The 17,948-nt window shown below is 44.2% G+C and overlaps 1 protein-coding gene across 1 annotated transcript in view; it reads left to right on the top strand.

The window, feature by feature from the left end:
• The window catches only part of slmo (PRELI domain containing slowmo), a 50,701-nt gene that overhangs the window by 12,419 nt on the left and 20,334 nt on the right, over positions 1–17,948 (top strand). Inside the window, exons 4-5 of the mRNA XM_075877961.1 lie at positions 12,666–12,736; positions 15,974–16,076. Coding sequence (XP_075734076.1) covers positions 12,666–12,736; positions 15,974–16,076 — 174 coding nt within the window. The remainder of the gene's footprint in view (positions 1–12,665; positions 12,737–15,973; positions 16,077–17,948) is intronic.

The following is a 17,948-nucleotide window of genomic DNA, read 5'->3' as shown; positions in this document are numbered from 1 at the left end:
TTAATGTACTTTATTTGTGGATCTTCATTCAGGAGTTCATTGTCATAATTCCTTACACCAGCACGTCCGCGTTTGTTATCACTGTTGCAGTAAAAGCCCCTGAATCAGCCCGCCCTTTCGAACTCGCGATTGCTAGAGTGCGAATTAAAAATTTTCTCATGCTTTTTTTAACTGTCATCTCAATAATAAAAGCATGCTTCTTGGTCGGAGCAGCTGCAATTCAGTTTCAGTACATGCAGCTTTCAATAGGGAGGCTATTGTTGGCGGCTCTGGTGTCAGAAGGGCCACTATGAAGTGGCTACGCCTTCTTACACATGCGCCTCTGGCTTTTTAGGGTCAATAGCTGACAATTTAAAAAAATATTATACATAAACGTCATGTCATCGCATTCATTGTTTCGTTCTTTATTTGGGGGCGGAGGCAGCGTCGCTTGAAGGGAACATTTGCTAGCACGTGCTATCTCAAGGTATAATGAGACATGTTCGTAAACTTTCTATGCTACTAATCTCTGCTTCGCATTTAAATAACTGATAGCACGATAACCGCTTCGGCAACTGGAGTGATCATGGTCTCTTTAGTCAGTGTTTTTTTTATAACAGTTCATAACAACGTTCATAACAGTTCATAAAAGTTCATAACAACGTCCCCTTCCATTCCAAGTTCCTTCCTGCTTTTTGACGATGGGTAGCGTGTTTCTCTCTGCTTTAGTAACAATCCATGGCAGGCCTGGCACATGGGGGGATGTTATCGCATCCGCACTCTGTGCAAACGAGATAGGTCGGCTTTTTTATGTCTGCTTTAGCTGCGATTGTTGCCCCTTCTCGCGTTTTCTTACCCACTTGTAACAGATCAAGGTGCACCCCCTCTTCCCCCCAAAATTCTACCAATGCATCTGGAAATGGCGAAAACCGGTTGAAAATGTCCATATAATTGCTATCGCAATAATAACAAAAAGGCTCTCTCCTTCGAGTTGTCCTAAGTGTATGTATAAGCTACCCTGTGAGCTTTTTTTTTCTTTATTTATTGCTTTCTGGAGGATACTACAGGGGGATTTCGGGGTATGGACAGAACGCCCTAGCCACATAAATGATTGCTGCAAGGGAAACAAAGTTTGTTAAATCGGGTAGTTTCAGCACAGAGAAATAAGTGCTGGAAGAAGTCGGCTTTATGAGACTAGCTAAATAACATCATGTTACGCCCAGCAGTATAGTAATCGGTTGTGAAGAAAACAAACCTTTATTTATCCTTAGAGTCATCTTAGGAAAATGCAGATGGGACTGTGCGAGTCTCTAGCGTTGTATGTCACAGCATTTGACTATCATATTTACTGATAACCACATAGGTGTAGTTACAGTGTTATTTCATCAAGTATAACTTTAATTAACAAGTATTAACTTATTTGCTACTTATTTGCTTATTTAACCTATTTGCTACAAAAATAATCGCTCAACAAGTTTTTATAGAATACTCAACATAGTGATGCCATTATTTTTGCATCATCAACTGAAATTGGGAGATAATTTATGCTGTGAGATTTGCAATGAATCGAAATATTTTCAGCTCTTCACAAGAGCCCCAAAATAATTATTTATGTCCTTGAATGTAAATGCAACTTGCTTCTCCTCTGGGATGTGAAGTTTGCTGCTCCGAAAATTGCTCAAATTCAGAAGACCTCGGTAGCATTACTGCCTGAATCCCCCATGTCAGGACCCCTGTGCCATCATCAAGACCATAACGTGCACATAATGATAATTGTTTCGCCTGATAAATTGCCGGTAACTTTTTGTTAGTGTACGACAGTGCAGGAAGCGAGTTTTATGCCAGCAGGCAGACAGTAGAAGTTCTTCATTTTCAACAGCCTTCACTATGTCTGTGTTTTTTGACATTGTGCACATCACCTGAGGTCAGAACGAAGCTATTTGGTGCCACATTCGCTTTGGATGAAACTGTGGTCGCTAGAGACAGAATTATGTGTCTACGCAGTTATGAAGGTTCAAAACTAAACTGCTGAACACCACATGGGCTGTCTAATAGACGTAGCTCACTAATGTACATTTATGAATGGCGACTACGCAGTGCGCGTGCGCCGAGTAAAATAAAAAATGAAGCAAATTTGCTGCGGCTGCTGCCTCGGTCAGCAGCAATGTGATTGTGTGGCAATGCTGTGGATGGCGACCATGCCTGAAGGCGCATGGCCATTTCTGTAGTTTGAGAACACTGGTTCTCGTTCCTTTGCATCACACATTTTGGGAGCTTCGTGCTTGGCGCGCTCCTAGGATAATCCAAATTTACTGGGCTGTGGCCATATATGACTGATTTGATGCCATTAAACAGTGCATATGCTTGCTGGTGCCGAGGAACATGCCTAAATTATCCAATTTCCTCAATTAATGGGTATAGTATTAACAAGCTTTAACCCTGTTACGTTTTGTCTTTTGATTTACAGTCACCCTAGCACTACATTTCTTTCATGAGCGTTTTCTTATATTGACTATAATAATAATAATAATAATAATAATAATAATTGTTGGTGTTTAACGTCCCAATACCACCATGTGGTTATGAGAGACACCATAGGGAAGGGCCCTGGAAATTTAGACCACCTGGGGTTCTTTAACGTGCACTTAAACCTAAACACACGAACCTCAAGCATTTTCGCCTCCATAAAAAATGCTGCCACCATGGCCAGGATTCAATCACCTGACCTGCAGGTCAGCAGTCGAGCGACTTAGCCACTAGACCACCGTGGCAGGTTTCCTGGAGTGACAAATGGATTATAAGTGCCAAAGGTATGCAAAAATATATCGAGAAGGTTACTTTACAGAAGCATTCGTCCTGTGGTCACTGCTTGTATTTCACTGGCTTGAAAGGTAGGCTCTGCTTATGGGCTATGTTTTTCTCTATTACCATTCTTAATGAATCTTGTCTTTATTGTTGAGTGATCACAGCTCGCCCTGTCGTGGTGGTCTAGTGGCTAAGGCTGCTGACCCGCATGTCACGGGATCGAATCCTGGCTGCAGTGGCTGCAATTTCGATGGAGGCAAAAAGGCTGTAGGCCCGTGTGCTCCGATTTGGGTGAACGTTTAAGGGGGCAGACTTGTCTTAGACATTTTTTTGTTTATTTCTTCGGTGAGCTTGATCAAACTGCACAAAATTATGCAGTTTTTTTCTTCTGATTTCAAATATTTAATTAGTTTTCCTGTAATTTATCTCATTCCAGAGATGACATAAGTTTGCCTCCTGTTGTTTAAGGCCGCCGTAGGGAAAAAATTGCTTAGTTAAAAGTGACATTTAAGATATGCCAGCATGAACTAGTGACAATACATTGAAAGTATACAAGAGGTCTTTGTTTTTAGGCTTTTCTTGGTTATATTACAGCAAAATGAACTATCCATTTTGAAAAGCAGTTGGACTTGTGTTACAATTTTGATGAGTAAATAATTAAGAAGGCTTGTGCTCTAAATTCTGCTCCCATACTTGCATTCTACACACATACAGGTTTCCATTGCAAAAAGAATTACTGTTGTACCTTCCCTAGCTGCAGAGATATTGAGGCCTCAGAATCGAAGTCGTAAATTTACTTTTTTCGGGAAAAATAGAAAAAACTGAAAACACACAGTTTCTTCAGAAAGCAACAATCAAGATGCACATGTTTTGCAATTCTCATAATATAAGGTGCTCATAAATTTGTAGCACAGCTTCTAACACAGGTGCTGGCAAATTATGAAGAAGCCTTGAAGCCGGTTCCCCGTTTTTTTGCAGGTTCTGCATGTTAACAGCAAAGAATCTGGACAGTTAGAATGACGAAGAACGTACAGCGCGAACACAAGACGGGAATACTAAAGAAGGGACACAGACAAGCGCAATACCAACTAGCCCAAAGTTTCACTCTTCTAAGTTAGAATGACATTACAAAAAAATTACCACTTCCTGGTGTGTGAAAATTTGCAGAGAGATAGGAAAATACTTGCAGAAACCAAATATGTCAATTTTGAAAAATGAATTTTTTTGTCACTTTTCGGTCCCAAAGACCAGTTGGCCCCCTTAAAGAACCCAAGGTGGTCGAAACTTCCAGAGTCCTCCACTACTGTGTCTCTCATAATCATATGGTGTTTTTGGGTCGTTAAACCCTACATATCAATTATGAGTGATCACAGCTACTATTGGCTCTCTTACCTTGACTGCATACTATCCCCACTTTGATGTGATGCGATGCTTATTGTTTCCTACACTCCATGTAGTAATGTATAGTATCTGTAGTCATGCATTTTCACTTTTTCAATGTATGTATATCTCCTGTGTAATTTGGTTGCCCTCCAGCATTAGCCCCCATTGGGACTGGCTGTATGTAAAAATGAATAATTAATGTTTTCTTCATGAAGAAAACATGCGGGTTTAAATTGTAAAGGCTGCTATTTTCAGTTACAAAGTCTTGCCTTTTCTCTTTCGCTCGTTTGTTTATTCTGAAACAGCAGTTGAGTGCTTAAAACTGGCTTGTTTTTTTCTGTCCACCTATATATACTCCATTTGGGACCTATATGGGGGCGCCTTGAAAGTCACGTGCAGTGTCACTTGTGGTGCGGCGAGCGCATAGCGTGTAATCTGAGCAGACAGGAGTGCCTCATTGCTTTGACAGCTATGGTGGCACAAGTGCCTATGGCTTTAGGGCTTCAAACAAGATTTAAAGATATATGGGCGCATTCTTCTCTGGTGCCACCATGAGTAAATGGGAAAACCTGCACGAAAGCAGCCACGTTTTCCACGTTAGTGAGTGCCTTGCTGCTCATGATCAGTACTAACGGCTAAATTTCATCATTATAATGACGGCGTATGCATCAGGTGTGCATAATGCAAGATACTTCATAACTGTTGCAGTAAGCTTTCATTCTTTCACACTTTAGAATGTTATTGGTGCAAGGGTGCAGCAGCTGCGCCAGTTGCGCTAATTTGATACAATTTGCAGTTTTGCGCCGAGCTGCGCCAAAAGCTTTAAATTCGCTGAAATGCCCAGCCATCCTCAAAATTTTCTTAGGTCCGCTAATTTCAGCTAGAATTGCAGGCCACGTCCACCACTTGCAGTTTGCAGCATCCATCAAGGCGCGCTGACCTCAGTGCCTATATTGTATTTAAAATATAACCAGATAAAGTAAAAACGCTGCGTGCCCATTGCTCTGTTGACCTCAGCAAATACCTATCGGCGGAACGACGGAACTTCAAGACAAAAATGCATTGCTGTAGCCACCAACGCTTTGTGGTAAATGTAAATTTTCTGGCCTGAAAATGCAGCCATGGCTTCCTAGGAATGAAAGCTGGAAGCGTATGCCGTGTTTTCCTCGTGCAAACTAGCTTGATGTGCTGAGAATGCCAGCGTTGCCAGTAACTACGTTGGTTGCCTTAGTAGTGGCACACAAAACATTTTTTTGTTTTGTTTTGAAATTGCGTTGTCTCGACCAAGGTTCTGGCAATAGATATCCTGAACCGTCGCCAGGCTAGTGGGCGCACGCCATTGTTACTTTGCCTGGTGGAACGCACTTTACAAGAGAGCCGAGGCGTCACACTACCCCCGCCTCAGTGAAAGAAGAAAAAAGATGGGAAGTTGGGGGAGGGTGGAGGTGTAGCGTTTAGAAAATTTTTTGGATTTGGTTCTAACCCGTGCTGAAAATGCTGCTTAAGCCACTTTTGCTGCAGTACACTGGTGCCCAGCGAAAAAGCGTATTGAGATTTGAAAGGGGCTGTTAGTGCTATTCACGGGACACTGCACATTTTGCTAGGTTACTCATGCATTTGTACACCGCATAATTCTAAGTACCAGTATAATCACTGACGTCTAGACAAGCTACTGGCAATCATATGAAGCAGTGTATGGCATTTCTGCTTCCCTAAAGAAAAAAAACTCTGTGCTAGTTTTTTTTTGCCACCTCTACTCCTCGGTTTTACGAATCTCCCAAATTTCAAGGTCGGGAACTTGGCAGATCTATGTTTAAATTCGCCGAGTCTGTCTAATGATTTGACAGGCGCAGCGAATGCTAATGAAGACTTCATCGCTGTTTGCTCAGTAGGGTGGTTCAAAATGCTACTTTCATTGAGATAGCAGTGCTCATGTCTACTCTGCATAATTTAAATGATGTTGAATGGCTTATACATATATATTGTCACGGGGTGGTGACGTGAACGAAGGAAGCAGACTGCAGGTTGAATAATAAACTGCTTAATCGGGCCAAACTTATGGCCGCGTAAAAGGAAAGTCAGATTACAGCAAGAAGCTGGCACTGATAGCGGTGAGCAGGGCGTCGGCTGTCGATCAACTGACAAGCGGCGAAGCGTGTCGGCATTTAGACACTTGCCATCGAACATTCTAGCGTTATCGCTAGCGGCAATGTAAGTTCCAGAATAATCTGAAAGGTTCACAAAGTGGGCGTAATCTTAAGAAAACAGTCTACTACTGCCTCGAAACTTCTCTAACACCGTAGACGCGGTTCGCGCTGAAGATAGTGTAACGGGGCGATAACAAAGCTTGAAGGAAGGAACGTGGCATTGCCCCCCTCAGAAAAAGGCATCATCCTGATGCTGTAACAAAAGACTAAAGTACAGTAAAAAGAAAGTAAACAATAATTACAAGCACATTAACAAAATACAGTCCTCAGGTTCGTGCATGAAATGGCTTGAAGCGCACGACATGGATGACTTCAGGTTAAGCACGGCGCCATTGAGAGTTCGTAATGCCATCGGGAACAATCTCGTAGTCGAGTGGGCCGAGACGTCGAACTACTCTGTACGATCCCAAGTACGGTCACAAAAGTTTTTCAGTTTTTCACTGAGCCCACGTCGGCGAATCGGCGTTCATACCCAAACATGGTGCCCGGGCTGGTACTGCATGATGCTTCGTCGAAGATTGTAATGGCGGCTGTGAGTCCCCTGCTGATTCATGATGCGCAGGCGGGCGAGTTGACGAGCTTCTTGCGCACGCTGAAGGTAGGCAGTGACGTCGAGGTTCTCTTCATCAGGAACGTTTGGAAGCATAGCGTAGAGCGTCGTTGCCGGGCTCCTTCCATAGACCAACTTGTATGGTGGCATCTGCGTCGTTTCTTGGACGGCCATATTGTACGCGAAAGTCACGTACGAAAAGACTTAATCCCATGTCTTGTGCTCAGCGTCAAAGTACATGGCCAGCATATCGGCGATGGTTTATTAAGATGCTCTTTAAGGCCATTGGTCGGTGGATGGTAGGCGGTGGTCCGGCGGTGACTTGTCTGGCTGTACCTCGGGATTGCCTGAGTTAGGTCCGCCGTAAAGGCTGTACCGCTGTCTGTAATGAGGACCTGTGGAGCTCCGTGATGCAGGACAAGGTTCTCGACGAAGAATTCGCTACCTCGGTAGCAGTGCCTTTGGGCAGGGCCCTTGTCTCGGCGTAGCGCGTGAGGTAGTTGGTAGTTACGCTATTCATTTGTTCCCAAAATTCGATGTAGAGAACGGCCCCACTAAGTCCATGCCGATTTGCTAGAACGGCTTGCAAGATGGCTTAGTGGGCTGGAGAAGTCTGGCTGGCCTACTCGGCGGTGTCTTTTGTCGTTGGCAGTCCCGGCATGTTTTCACATAATGAGTGATGTTGGTGGAGAGGCGTGGCCAGTAGTACTTCTGTATTGTTACAAGTGTACGGGAAACACTGAGGTGTCCAGCCGTGGGGGCATCGTGAAGAGCACTCAAAACCTCTGGACGCAGCGCTGAAGGTACTACGACGAGGTAGTCTGCCCGAAGTGGCAAGAAGTTTTTCTTCAGGAGAATGCCGTTCCGCAGTAAAAACGACTCGATTCCTAGTTGAAATACTTTTGGAACAACGACGGCCTTGCCCTCGAGGTATTCAGCAAGGCTCCTGGGTTCCGGGTCAGCTCGTTGTCGTTCAGCGAAGTCGTCAGCACTTACCGTTTCCAAAAAGCAGTCATCGTCTGCCTTGTCCTTCGGTAGTGGTTCGACGGGGGCACGAGACAGGCAGTCGGCGTCAGAGTGCTTTCTTCCAGACTTGTAAACGACGGAAATGTCGAATTCTTGCAGTCTCAGGCTCCACTTTGTGAGACAACCTGACGAGTCTTACAGGTTTGCCAGCCAGCACAAGGCGTGGTGGTCACTTACAACTTTAAAAGGCCTGCCGTAAATGTAGGGGCGAAACTTTGATGTAGCCCAGATGATTGCAAGGCACTCCTTTCCTGTTGTAAAATAGTTGGCTTCTGCCTTCGATAGCGACCGGCTAGCATAACTGATGACCCTTTCCCGTCCATCAGTCCTCTGCACAAGAATGGTGCCGAGTCTTACACCGCTTGCATCTGTATGTATTTTTTTTTTTCGGCAAATTCGTCGAAATGCACAAGCAACAGAGGCGTCTGCAGGCGTCGTTTTAGTTCTTGAAATGCTTCCTCCTGGTGCTTTTCCCACTTGAATTCTACATCGTGAGTGGCTCGGCGATCTGGGTGAAGTTTTGGATGAACCGCCTGTAATAGGTGCATAATCCGAGAAATTGGTGGACAGCCTTCATGTCGGTGAGTAGTGGGAATGCAGCGATGGTGGTTGTCTTCTGTTGGTTGTCTTCTGTTGGTTGGGGCGTACTCCTGACTTGCTTATCACATGGCCCAAGAACATGAGTTGCTCATACGCGAAGGGGCACTTCTCTGGCTTGCCGGTGAGTGGAAGTTTCGATTGTTTAAGTAGAGCTTCAAGGCGCCGGAGGTGTTCGTCAAAGTTTGAGGGGAACACAATGAGGTCGTCCAAGTACACAAGGCAAGTCCGCCGCTTCAAGCCGGCCAGTACAGTATCCATAACATGTTGGAAAGTCGCGGGAGCTGAGCGAAGATTAAAAGGCATCACCTTGAACTCGAAGAGGCCGTCTCGTGTTATAAAGGCGGTTTTCTCTCGGTCTCTCTTGTCAACTTCAATTTGCCAATAGCCAGTCTTGAGGTCCATTGATGAAAAATACCTCGCGTTGTGGAGCTGGTCGAAAGTGTCGTCTATCTGTGGAAGAGAATACACATCTTTTTTTGTGATTTCGTTAAGGCGACGATAATCAACCCAGAAACGTAGGGTGCCATCCTTCTTTTTCACTAACGCCTGAGGGGATGCCCACGGACTCTTGGAAGGTTGGATGAAGTTGTCGCCTAGCATTTTGTCGACTTGCTTCCTTATTGCCTCGCGCTCTCGCGTCGAAACTCTGTACGAGTTCTCACGGGGTAGTCAGGTATTCTCCTCTGTTATGGTAGGATGTTTTGCTATTGGTGTCTGCCGAATGTTCGACGACGACTAAAAGCAGTCCTCGTATTGCCGGAGCAGGCTTTTCAGCTGTTCTTGCTTATACTTCGGAAGTATCAGATTGACATCGAAATTATCTTGGAGACCTCGATTCGTCGAAACAGGTTCTGTAGACTCGGCCAGGGTAGTAGCGTCGCTGGCTTCCACAATTTCTTTGAAATAGGTAACCGTCGCCCCTTTGCTCACGTGTTTGTATTCATTGCTGAAGTTTTTGAGCATTACTGTTGCTTTCCCCCCTCTGAGCTCGGCCACTCCTCTTGCAACGCAAATCTCGCGGTTCATTAAAAGGTGCTGGTTGTCTTCAACGACACCTTGCAGGTATATTGATTTCTGAGAGCCGACAGAGATGTTGATGCTGGAGCGAGGGGGAATGGTTATTTGATCTTCCAGTACATTCAATGCCTGGTTTTCGAGCGTTGTGTGCGGTGGTAGGGCTTGTTTTGTTGATAGCGTTATTGACTTGGATCTGAGATCTATGATTGCACCATGAAGGCTTAGGAAGTCCATACCAAGGATCACATCTCTCGAGCACCCCTGTAGTACAACGAAGCTTGCGGAATAAATGTGGTTGTTAATGCAGAATCTCGCTAGACAGAATCCCTCCGGCGTTACTTGGTGGCCTCCAGCTGTCCGTATTTTAGGGCCTTCACAGGCATGCTTGACTTTCTTCACCTTCGGCAAACGCTCCACTGATGACAGAAAAGTTGGCTCCGGTGTCCTGGAGAGCTGTCACACTGTGGCCGTCGATAAGGACTTCGAGGTCGCTAGTTGGTCGCCTCGCGTTGCAGTTAGGTCGTGGCGTCGGGTCACGGCTGCGTCGGCTTGTTCCGCTGCTTCTATGTTGTGTCGTCATGCCATCTTCTGTAAGTGAGGTTCCGTCGTCAGGGCTGTGCCTTGTTCGCGTCGTGTTAAGAAAGTTCCGTCGCGTCGTCGTCGTCGGAGGGTCTTTGGTAGTTCGGCACACAGCAACTGCACCTCCATCGGTTGCTGCCCTTAGTTTCCTGGATAGGGGCTGGGAGACCGGCCCCTGTTCGGGCCAAAGTACTGCCGGTAGTGCAGCAACATGCGGCGGCTGAATGACGGAGAACGAGAAGGACTTCGTGATGTCCATTGTGCTCTTGCCAGGTAGTCGGCGATGTCACGAGGCCTTTCACCCAGCTGCGGACGTGGTGCGTTGACAGCAAATCCCCTGAGCCCCATATGTCATTACTGGCAGCGGCAGTAGGTAGTTGTGGCCGGCCTTCCCGCAGTGGTAGCATAGCGGGCAGTTGTCAGGGGGGCGCCAAACGTCAGTTTTCTTAGGTGTGTAGCGCTGGCCCAGAGGAGAACGGTAGGGCGTCGGTGGCGGTGGCATCTGGAGACGGCGGTGCAGCGTTTTAGCGAATGCTAATGAAGACATCACTGTGTGCTCAGTGGGGTGGTTCAAAATACTACTTTCATTGAGATAGCAGTGCTCATGTTCACACTGCATGATTGAAATGATGTTGAATGGCTTGTACATATATATTGTCACGGAGTCGTGATGTGAACGAAAGAAGCAGACTGCAGGTTGAATAATAAACTGTTTAATCGGGCCGAACTTGTCACCACGTAAAAGGAAAGTCAGATTACAGCAAGAAGCTGGCAGTGATAACGGCGAGCAGGGCGTCGGCCGTCCATTAACTGACAAGCGGCGAAGCGTGTCGGCATTTATACACTTGCCATCAAACATTCTAGCGTTATCGCTAGTGGCAATGTAAGTTCTAGAATAATCTGAAAGGTTCACGAAGTCGTCGTAATCTTAAGGAAACGATCTGCTACTGCTGCGAAGCTCCTCTAACACTGTAGATGGGGTTTTCGCTGAATATAGTGTAACGAGACGATAACAAAACTTGAAGGAAAGAACATGGCAATATGTATATATTTCTCTTTTCAAAATGTTAGTCTTCTTATTGGTACTGCTCTTCCAAATTTGGTATTTCAAGATAAAAAAAATGTATGATTTTTTCCCCTGTAACCTGCTTCAAATTTGGATTTTTGTACTCCAAAAGCAACATTTCGCTGCTCTGAAAATTGCTCCAAATTGTATTTCGGCTGTTGCACTCCTGATCGTAAAAAACTGGGACTAGAAAAATATTTTTTCGGTCCTTTTTATTGGAGGCCATATTGTCGCTGCCTGTCATAGTGTTGTTTTAAGATGGTTGGTGGTGTATGTAAATCAGCATCTTGATGATATGAGCATATGATTGTTTTTTATACCTAGCAACAGTGTTTGAATCCACATTTAATAGATGTCTATATAGTACAACCTCAATAATTTGAACTCAGTTATTTAGAACTCTCACTAAAATTGAAAACTTTTATGTGGTCTCATATTTTGCTATGTAAATTTGAGTGGATAGCTTGAAAGCAGCGGTCAGCACCAGCCCAGTCAATTCGGAAATTTTGGGTGCCACGCGGCAATTCTCGATCCACAAGGCAGTGCACAAGGCAGGCAGTGCCACAAGGCAGTGCAGTGAAGTGACACCAATTAGAGGCGAAGCAGCCCAGTCTCACTGCTACCAGCACAAAAGATAAAAAAATCTGTCTTGTGGTCAGCTGACAAATGTGCCTGTTGAAAAGACGTGCTTCACTGCAGCACAGCTGTGACATGTGAACACCATGCCGCATGCTTCTCGCAATGTCACATGCTTCTTGCATGATTTACCCATCCTTTTTCGGAGAAAACAAAAAGAATAATAGGGGAAGAATGGCCTGACACAATTCGGGATGTATGAAAACCTTCAATTGGCAGTTGCTCTGGCAATTTTAACACTTGCGCTGCTGGCGGAGTTCTTACCTGCAACGCCTACTTCGAAAACTTAAATGATCATGTTTTTTCAGCTAGAATACATCACGAATTTCATCACATTGACCATTGTTACATTCTTCATTTTGTCATAAAGAATGCGCAGATGGTCGCATGATGACGCGCTGATGCTACGAGGAGCAGGTGACCTGTGTGTGATCACTGTGCTGCAATGAAGCATGTCTTCTTTATCACAGGTGCGCATTCAGCTGAGCCGATAGTGTTTCTTTTTTTCTTCTTTTTTTGCTGGCAGCATTAAGGATCGCCTTTTGCTGGGTTTGCGGCAAAATTGAAACTGGGTATTTTTAGAAAGAAATAACCATTGGGAGCCACAAACTAGCAGGCACAGCAAACGACCAATTCTGATTACTTTAAGTAATGCAGAGTTCTTTGATCCTGATTTTCGTATGTTTCATTGATTAAAAAATCTATTTAATTCAAAGATTTTTGTTAGTCCCAGTGACTTTAAATTAACAACTTTTTAGTGTACTGTATGTAGGTATGCTATAAGCTTCTTAAATGCTCCTGTGTTTTGTTCTTTCAGCTGACCTTCTGTAATGAGATTTCCATTGTGGAGAAACTTACTTACACAGAACACCCTCAGCAAAAGGGCAGGTGAGTACCCTGTACGGCTCATCACACTGTAAAGTGGGCGCTTCTTGGGATTTTTCGGGAGACTTGGGAAAGGTAAAAAAAAAAGCAACAAGTACAATTTGTCTTGATCGAATAGGAAACTTATTTTCCTTGAAGTTCTTTTTCTTCTGGGGTCTGTTTTGCTGGCTTTAAAATTTCTTCTGGATATGCATCAATAGTGTGATGATTAAGGGTCCTAACTTTGACAATATCGATGTGTACACAAATTGCTGAACAAAGACCACAAGGTGGTCGGTGGGGCCTGGATACTTTTTTGGGGTGGTGGGGGGGGCATAGAAACCTTTCCTAGTCAACATTCAGCTGAAGATCTCTTTTTGTTTTCATTTCCTTTGTACACATTCTTCAGTCATACAGAAAGAAAGGTGCAGCACATGTATCTTCAGTTTGAAAATTAACTTTACTTTTACTCAAGCTTTCATACTAAAAGCAGCACATCACCTTTTGCATTTCATTGGCAGCAGATATGATGCACACAGGTCCCAAACAAACATAAAGTAAACCTACACAAATTTACAAAATGTGTTCTGTTGCAATTTTTTGATGGCCCTGGCACTTAGTGTGACCACACTTAGAAAACAGCCCTACAGACGTGGTTTCTGCTTTGTTTTCATTTCTAATGCACAGGCAATTTTTCTTTTGCTGTTTTCGATATAGACCAACACCATAAACGTTGTTCGGTTTGTACTCAATGATAATGGACAGCACGGCGGCTCTCCCACAGAGGATTGAAAAGGCTGCCGCGCCGTTAGTGCAGTTTGCATGTGGCGAAAAAAAACAACTGTTTTGTGCTTCTATATAACCTCGCTCGTGCTCATACGGAAATGTCTTGGCATGGTGTACGAGAGGCAAAGTCAATGCTTTTGCGTATATATTCTCAAATGGTTGTATTTTTTTTCTGTACATTTGTGCTGCCCATATTAGAGCACCTATAATTGCGATGCCTTTGCAAGAGATTGCAAGAGATCGTGATGTGTTGGAAACTTGCTATACTTTGAGATTTGCAGGCTGTATACTAGCGATGCTTTTCATTGGAATTACACAATGGGACTAGCGATGCTTTTCATTGTAACACCATTTTAAGTATTCTTGCAGGTGTGCTGATGTAAGCACAGCTGGCGCAAAAGCCATGCTTGCCTACTGTATAACGCTTCGCGCTTGCCCGCGAGGCTTCCCCATTTTCCATTTCCAGCTACCTTTCATCGCGCCGCAGAAGCAAGAGACAGGGAAGAGGGTGCAGGCGGTCGCCATTCGTCTAGACTACATCTAGACTAAATGTATCCGGTTCTGAGACGACTATGGGCAGGTTGCAAACAAGTTTTAGTCACTTATGGTCGCCTATTCGCACTGTGAGTTTTCCAGTGTTCTGTGGATACGTTGCGCAGTGTAAGAACGAGCATAAAAATCTTCTGCTTGTTCACCAAGGCTGCCACATGCGTTGAGTGTTTGGTGTACATGGTATGAAACACTGTGGTATTACATAGCAGTGACGGTTTCCTTTTTTTTTTTCTTCAGTAATCTATCTCCATAAATAATCAGTCTTATTTAGACACGACGCCGTTCTGCTGCATGTGCGACCCTTTGATTTGGATGCAGTCGAGTGTACTAGCTGTAAATGAACACGATGCCATTGTGCTATCGAACATAATCGAAATACTGGTGATGAAAAAGGAGACGACAACTCAGGCACTTTCACTGTGAAAAACGGGGAGGGTATATGTAGGGCTGCTAATTGAAGCCTTCTACAATATTCCGGCAAAATCACTTATCATTGTGCTTCAGTGACATGACCAGGGCACTTAGTTATCTAGTGCATAACTGTGCTTCGGTTGATCACCTCATAAAAATCCGTACGTGATAAAATAGCAAAACAATGTGTCACAATAGCAGGGCAATAATTTTCACCAGTACACATCTCCAGAATAGAGGATGCTAGAATGCATCTATAATTCTCAAATAGAGGTATTTAATGCAGAGACAAAATGGATCGTAATGAAAAAAAAGAGTAAGAGTGCCACAGTGAATTGATTCTTTTTTACAGAGATCCATGTCAAGAAAATCCAGCAGTTGCCATGCTTTTCTTCGTTAATTGGACCAAAATACATGCAGTAACAAAAAAAATACTTCAGTGCAGCCAGAAAATTCTGACGATTCTTCTTGGCTGTACCTGAAAAAAAAAAAACAATGCACATGCTAGAATTCCTTGCACTCCGGCCAGGTAGTCCTTGCACTCTGTTGTCTGCCGCGTTCTTTGCCTGCCGCTGCTGGAATCCACAGTGCATGCACCTTCTCGTGGTAGCCGGGCCGCGCGAGGCGATACTTAGTTTTACTGAGGAGCGAGGCAATTGGGATAGCTGGACAGAAACTGCATGCGCTCGCCTTCTCAGAGGCCAAGTATCGCCCCTCACTTTACACTTCACTGGGTACACTGCCTCTGCAGAATTTGGTGTTTACTCCAATAGCTGTTGAGGGAAAGGAGTTCTGCTGACGTAACTAGACTCTGCTTGTAATTTTTATTTTGAATTATGTATTAATAAGTATACAGCTGGCTTAGGTATTTCTTATGACTATGTCTACCCATGAGTTCATAAATGTACGTTTAGTGTCAAAATTGCCTATAATTACGTTGGATATGCTGTTTTATCGCATTTCTATAGTTGGAATGATTTCTATTGGCTCTCAGTGCTCTGAAGCATCTTCTTGCAATTTGGATAGGGGTTACTGCATCACCCTATGCAAAGGTATAAGTTGTAACTGTTGGTATTTCACATTTCGTGCTTCCAAGTCCAACTTATCAACATACGCAATGAAATCGCTTTCCTACGGCTTCTTGAATACTCATTATCGTTTAGCACAACTAATGCACTTAGCGACTCGCAGTGATTGCAGCTTAGCACTGTGAGCAGTCTTTTAGAGCTCCTGCTTGATGGATGTTTCTATCCATGTAACACAACATTCCGACAAGGTTGTGCATCTACTTTGAGTGCTAGTCCGGTTCCACCTCCATTTCATACAAAGGTGCTCACAGTGCAGAGAGGAAACTTGCATCTTGAGTTATGCCTAATGCTACCAGCTGCACCCCACTGTGTGCAGAATGTTGTATCTCAAGCTTGTGAGAGCACAATCGGAGAAAGTGTAGGGATGGGGAATCGGAACAAGTTTAATATAAACTTGCCTTTTTTGTTTGTGTCTTTCTTTCAGCACGTTGATGACACAGGAAGCAGTCATCACAATCAGAGGAGTGCCTTTGAGCAGCTACTTGGAGGACTTTGTAGCCAAAGCAATCTCTTCAAATGCTGGGAAGGTAATAGATTGTTTTTCTCGCACACTTATTTTTCTCTTGATGAACTCTTGAGCTACATCTGCAGTTACAGGTTTGTTTTGTTACTTCGAGGGTTTTCACTGAAGTTGTTTGAAGGCTCTAAGCATACTGTATTTTCCAGTGTATAAGATATGGCTTTTTCAGCATTTTTGTCCGTGCATTTTGTGCAAGAGCAGGCATGCTCGCATGGGCAATATATTGACCTTTTTTTCCTCAAGTGCGATAAACATTGCACAACAGCATTCTGAACACTTTATAACCCAGGCATGACCCGTACTCATCATAGGAGTGCGCCAGTGGTGTAGCCAGGAGGAGGTGACACACTGGGCGTACTCCCCCTCCCTCTTGAAATTTTTTTTTGCCATGGCATATAGAGCGAAAACATTACCACTTCAAGGCTGTGCGCTCCCAGAAAACAAGGAGGTGCCCCTCTTCCCCCCCCCCCAAAAAATATCTGGCTGCATTCCTAAAGCGCCTACCAGTATGTAATAAAGAGCTTATACGGTAGGCTCTCGTTCATATGAAGTTCATAGGGACTGCCAAAAACTTTGAATTAAACAGAATTCTAATTACCCACAAAGAACGAAAAATATATTTAATTCAAAGCAGTTTATGAAAAAAAAAATCGGTGATTGTCATTTTCTTCTGCTTGCTAAATCTTGCAGCAGAAAGCAAGTCCGGCAGGCTGTATATGTGCCCGAGTGCTTCTTTGGTGCCGCTCTAAGCAAGGCCTGTGGCTACATTAGCAGCCCGCGGTAGTGGCTCACTTGCAACGTCGTCGTCGTCCACCTCAGTTCTGTGACTAGCCTCACTGGGTCTAACTATGTTGATGATCTCAGCATCTATCAGCGTACCGCACGTCTCTACTAAACTGTCAGTGGAAACATATTCCTTGAAAAGAATGTCACGTAGAGCTGACAGGAAACTGTCTACTTCAAGCTTACTCGTGTCTGCTTCCCCCACTGTACAAGACTAATCATCATCTGCAGCACTTGCAATTAAACCACACACCCTAAAGCAGTTCATAATGGTTTCATCTTTTACGCTACCCCACGCTCACACCAGCCAGCATGTGGATAGCACTGAGAAGGCTCACCTCATACTGACTCGAATTGTCCGTACGCAACAGCATCCACTCAAGAAGATGCTTCCGATACAGTACTTTAATATTTTTTTATAATCTCTTTGGTCCTTTGGTTGTAACACTGATGTATGTGGTGTTCACTGGCTGGTAAGCGATACGGATAGCTCTCGAGGATGGCCCATTCATTTGTGCACTGCACTGCTCCACCAGGAGCAATACCTTGGATTTTAATGGCGGGAACTTGCAATCCAATTTTATCGACCAATCCTCGAAGATGGCTGTGGTCATCTATGCTTTCTTGTTCAATGTGTAGTCAATAGGCAGCATTTTCACACCCTTAATGCCCGTATTCACAAATCAACCTCAACCTTACATCGAGTTTTCCTCATCAGTTTTAAGCCATTATTGCACTTGCTGTACAAAGTAGGCTAGTACACATGAACCAATCTCGTTGCTATATTTTACCCCGTTACCATTTCTGTGCCCTGATAACGCACGTAAAGAGTACAGAAACTTGAGGAAAATGTGAGGAAAGGCCAAGGTTTGTTTGTGAATACGGGCCTAAGACATCTAGGCTTAGCAGGTTTGCTGCTATCAGCACCGACACTTACCTTATTTCGCTTACCTCCAGTACATTCATCGTCCTTGAAGGTCAACGACTTCGCGGGCTACATTCTGTAAAGAAGTACCGTGTTGTCGGCATTGAAGATATCTTCCGCCCAATGTTCGCCCATGTATTCGCAAAGCTTATCTTTGCTCCACATAGCATA

The sequence above is a fragment of the Rhipicephalus microplus genome, chromosome X (genome assembly GCF_043290135.1).
Source record: "Rhipicephalus microplus isolate Deutch F79 chromosome X, USDA_Rmic, whole genome shotgun sequence".
In the NCBI taxonomy this organism is placed as follows: Eukaryota; Metazoa; Arthropoda; class Arachnida; order Ixodida; family Ixodidae; genus Rhipicephalus; species Rhipicephalus microplus.
The sequence above is the reverse complement of the archived record's forward strand: the minus strand, read 5'-3'. Positions and strand labels throughout refer to the sequence as shown.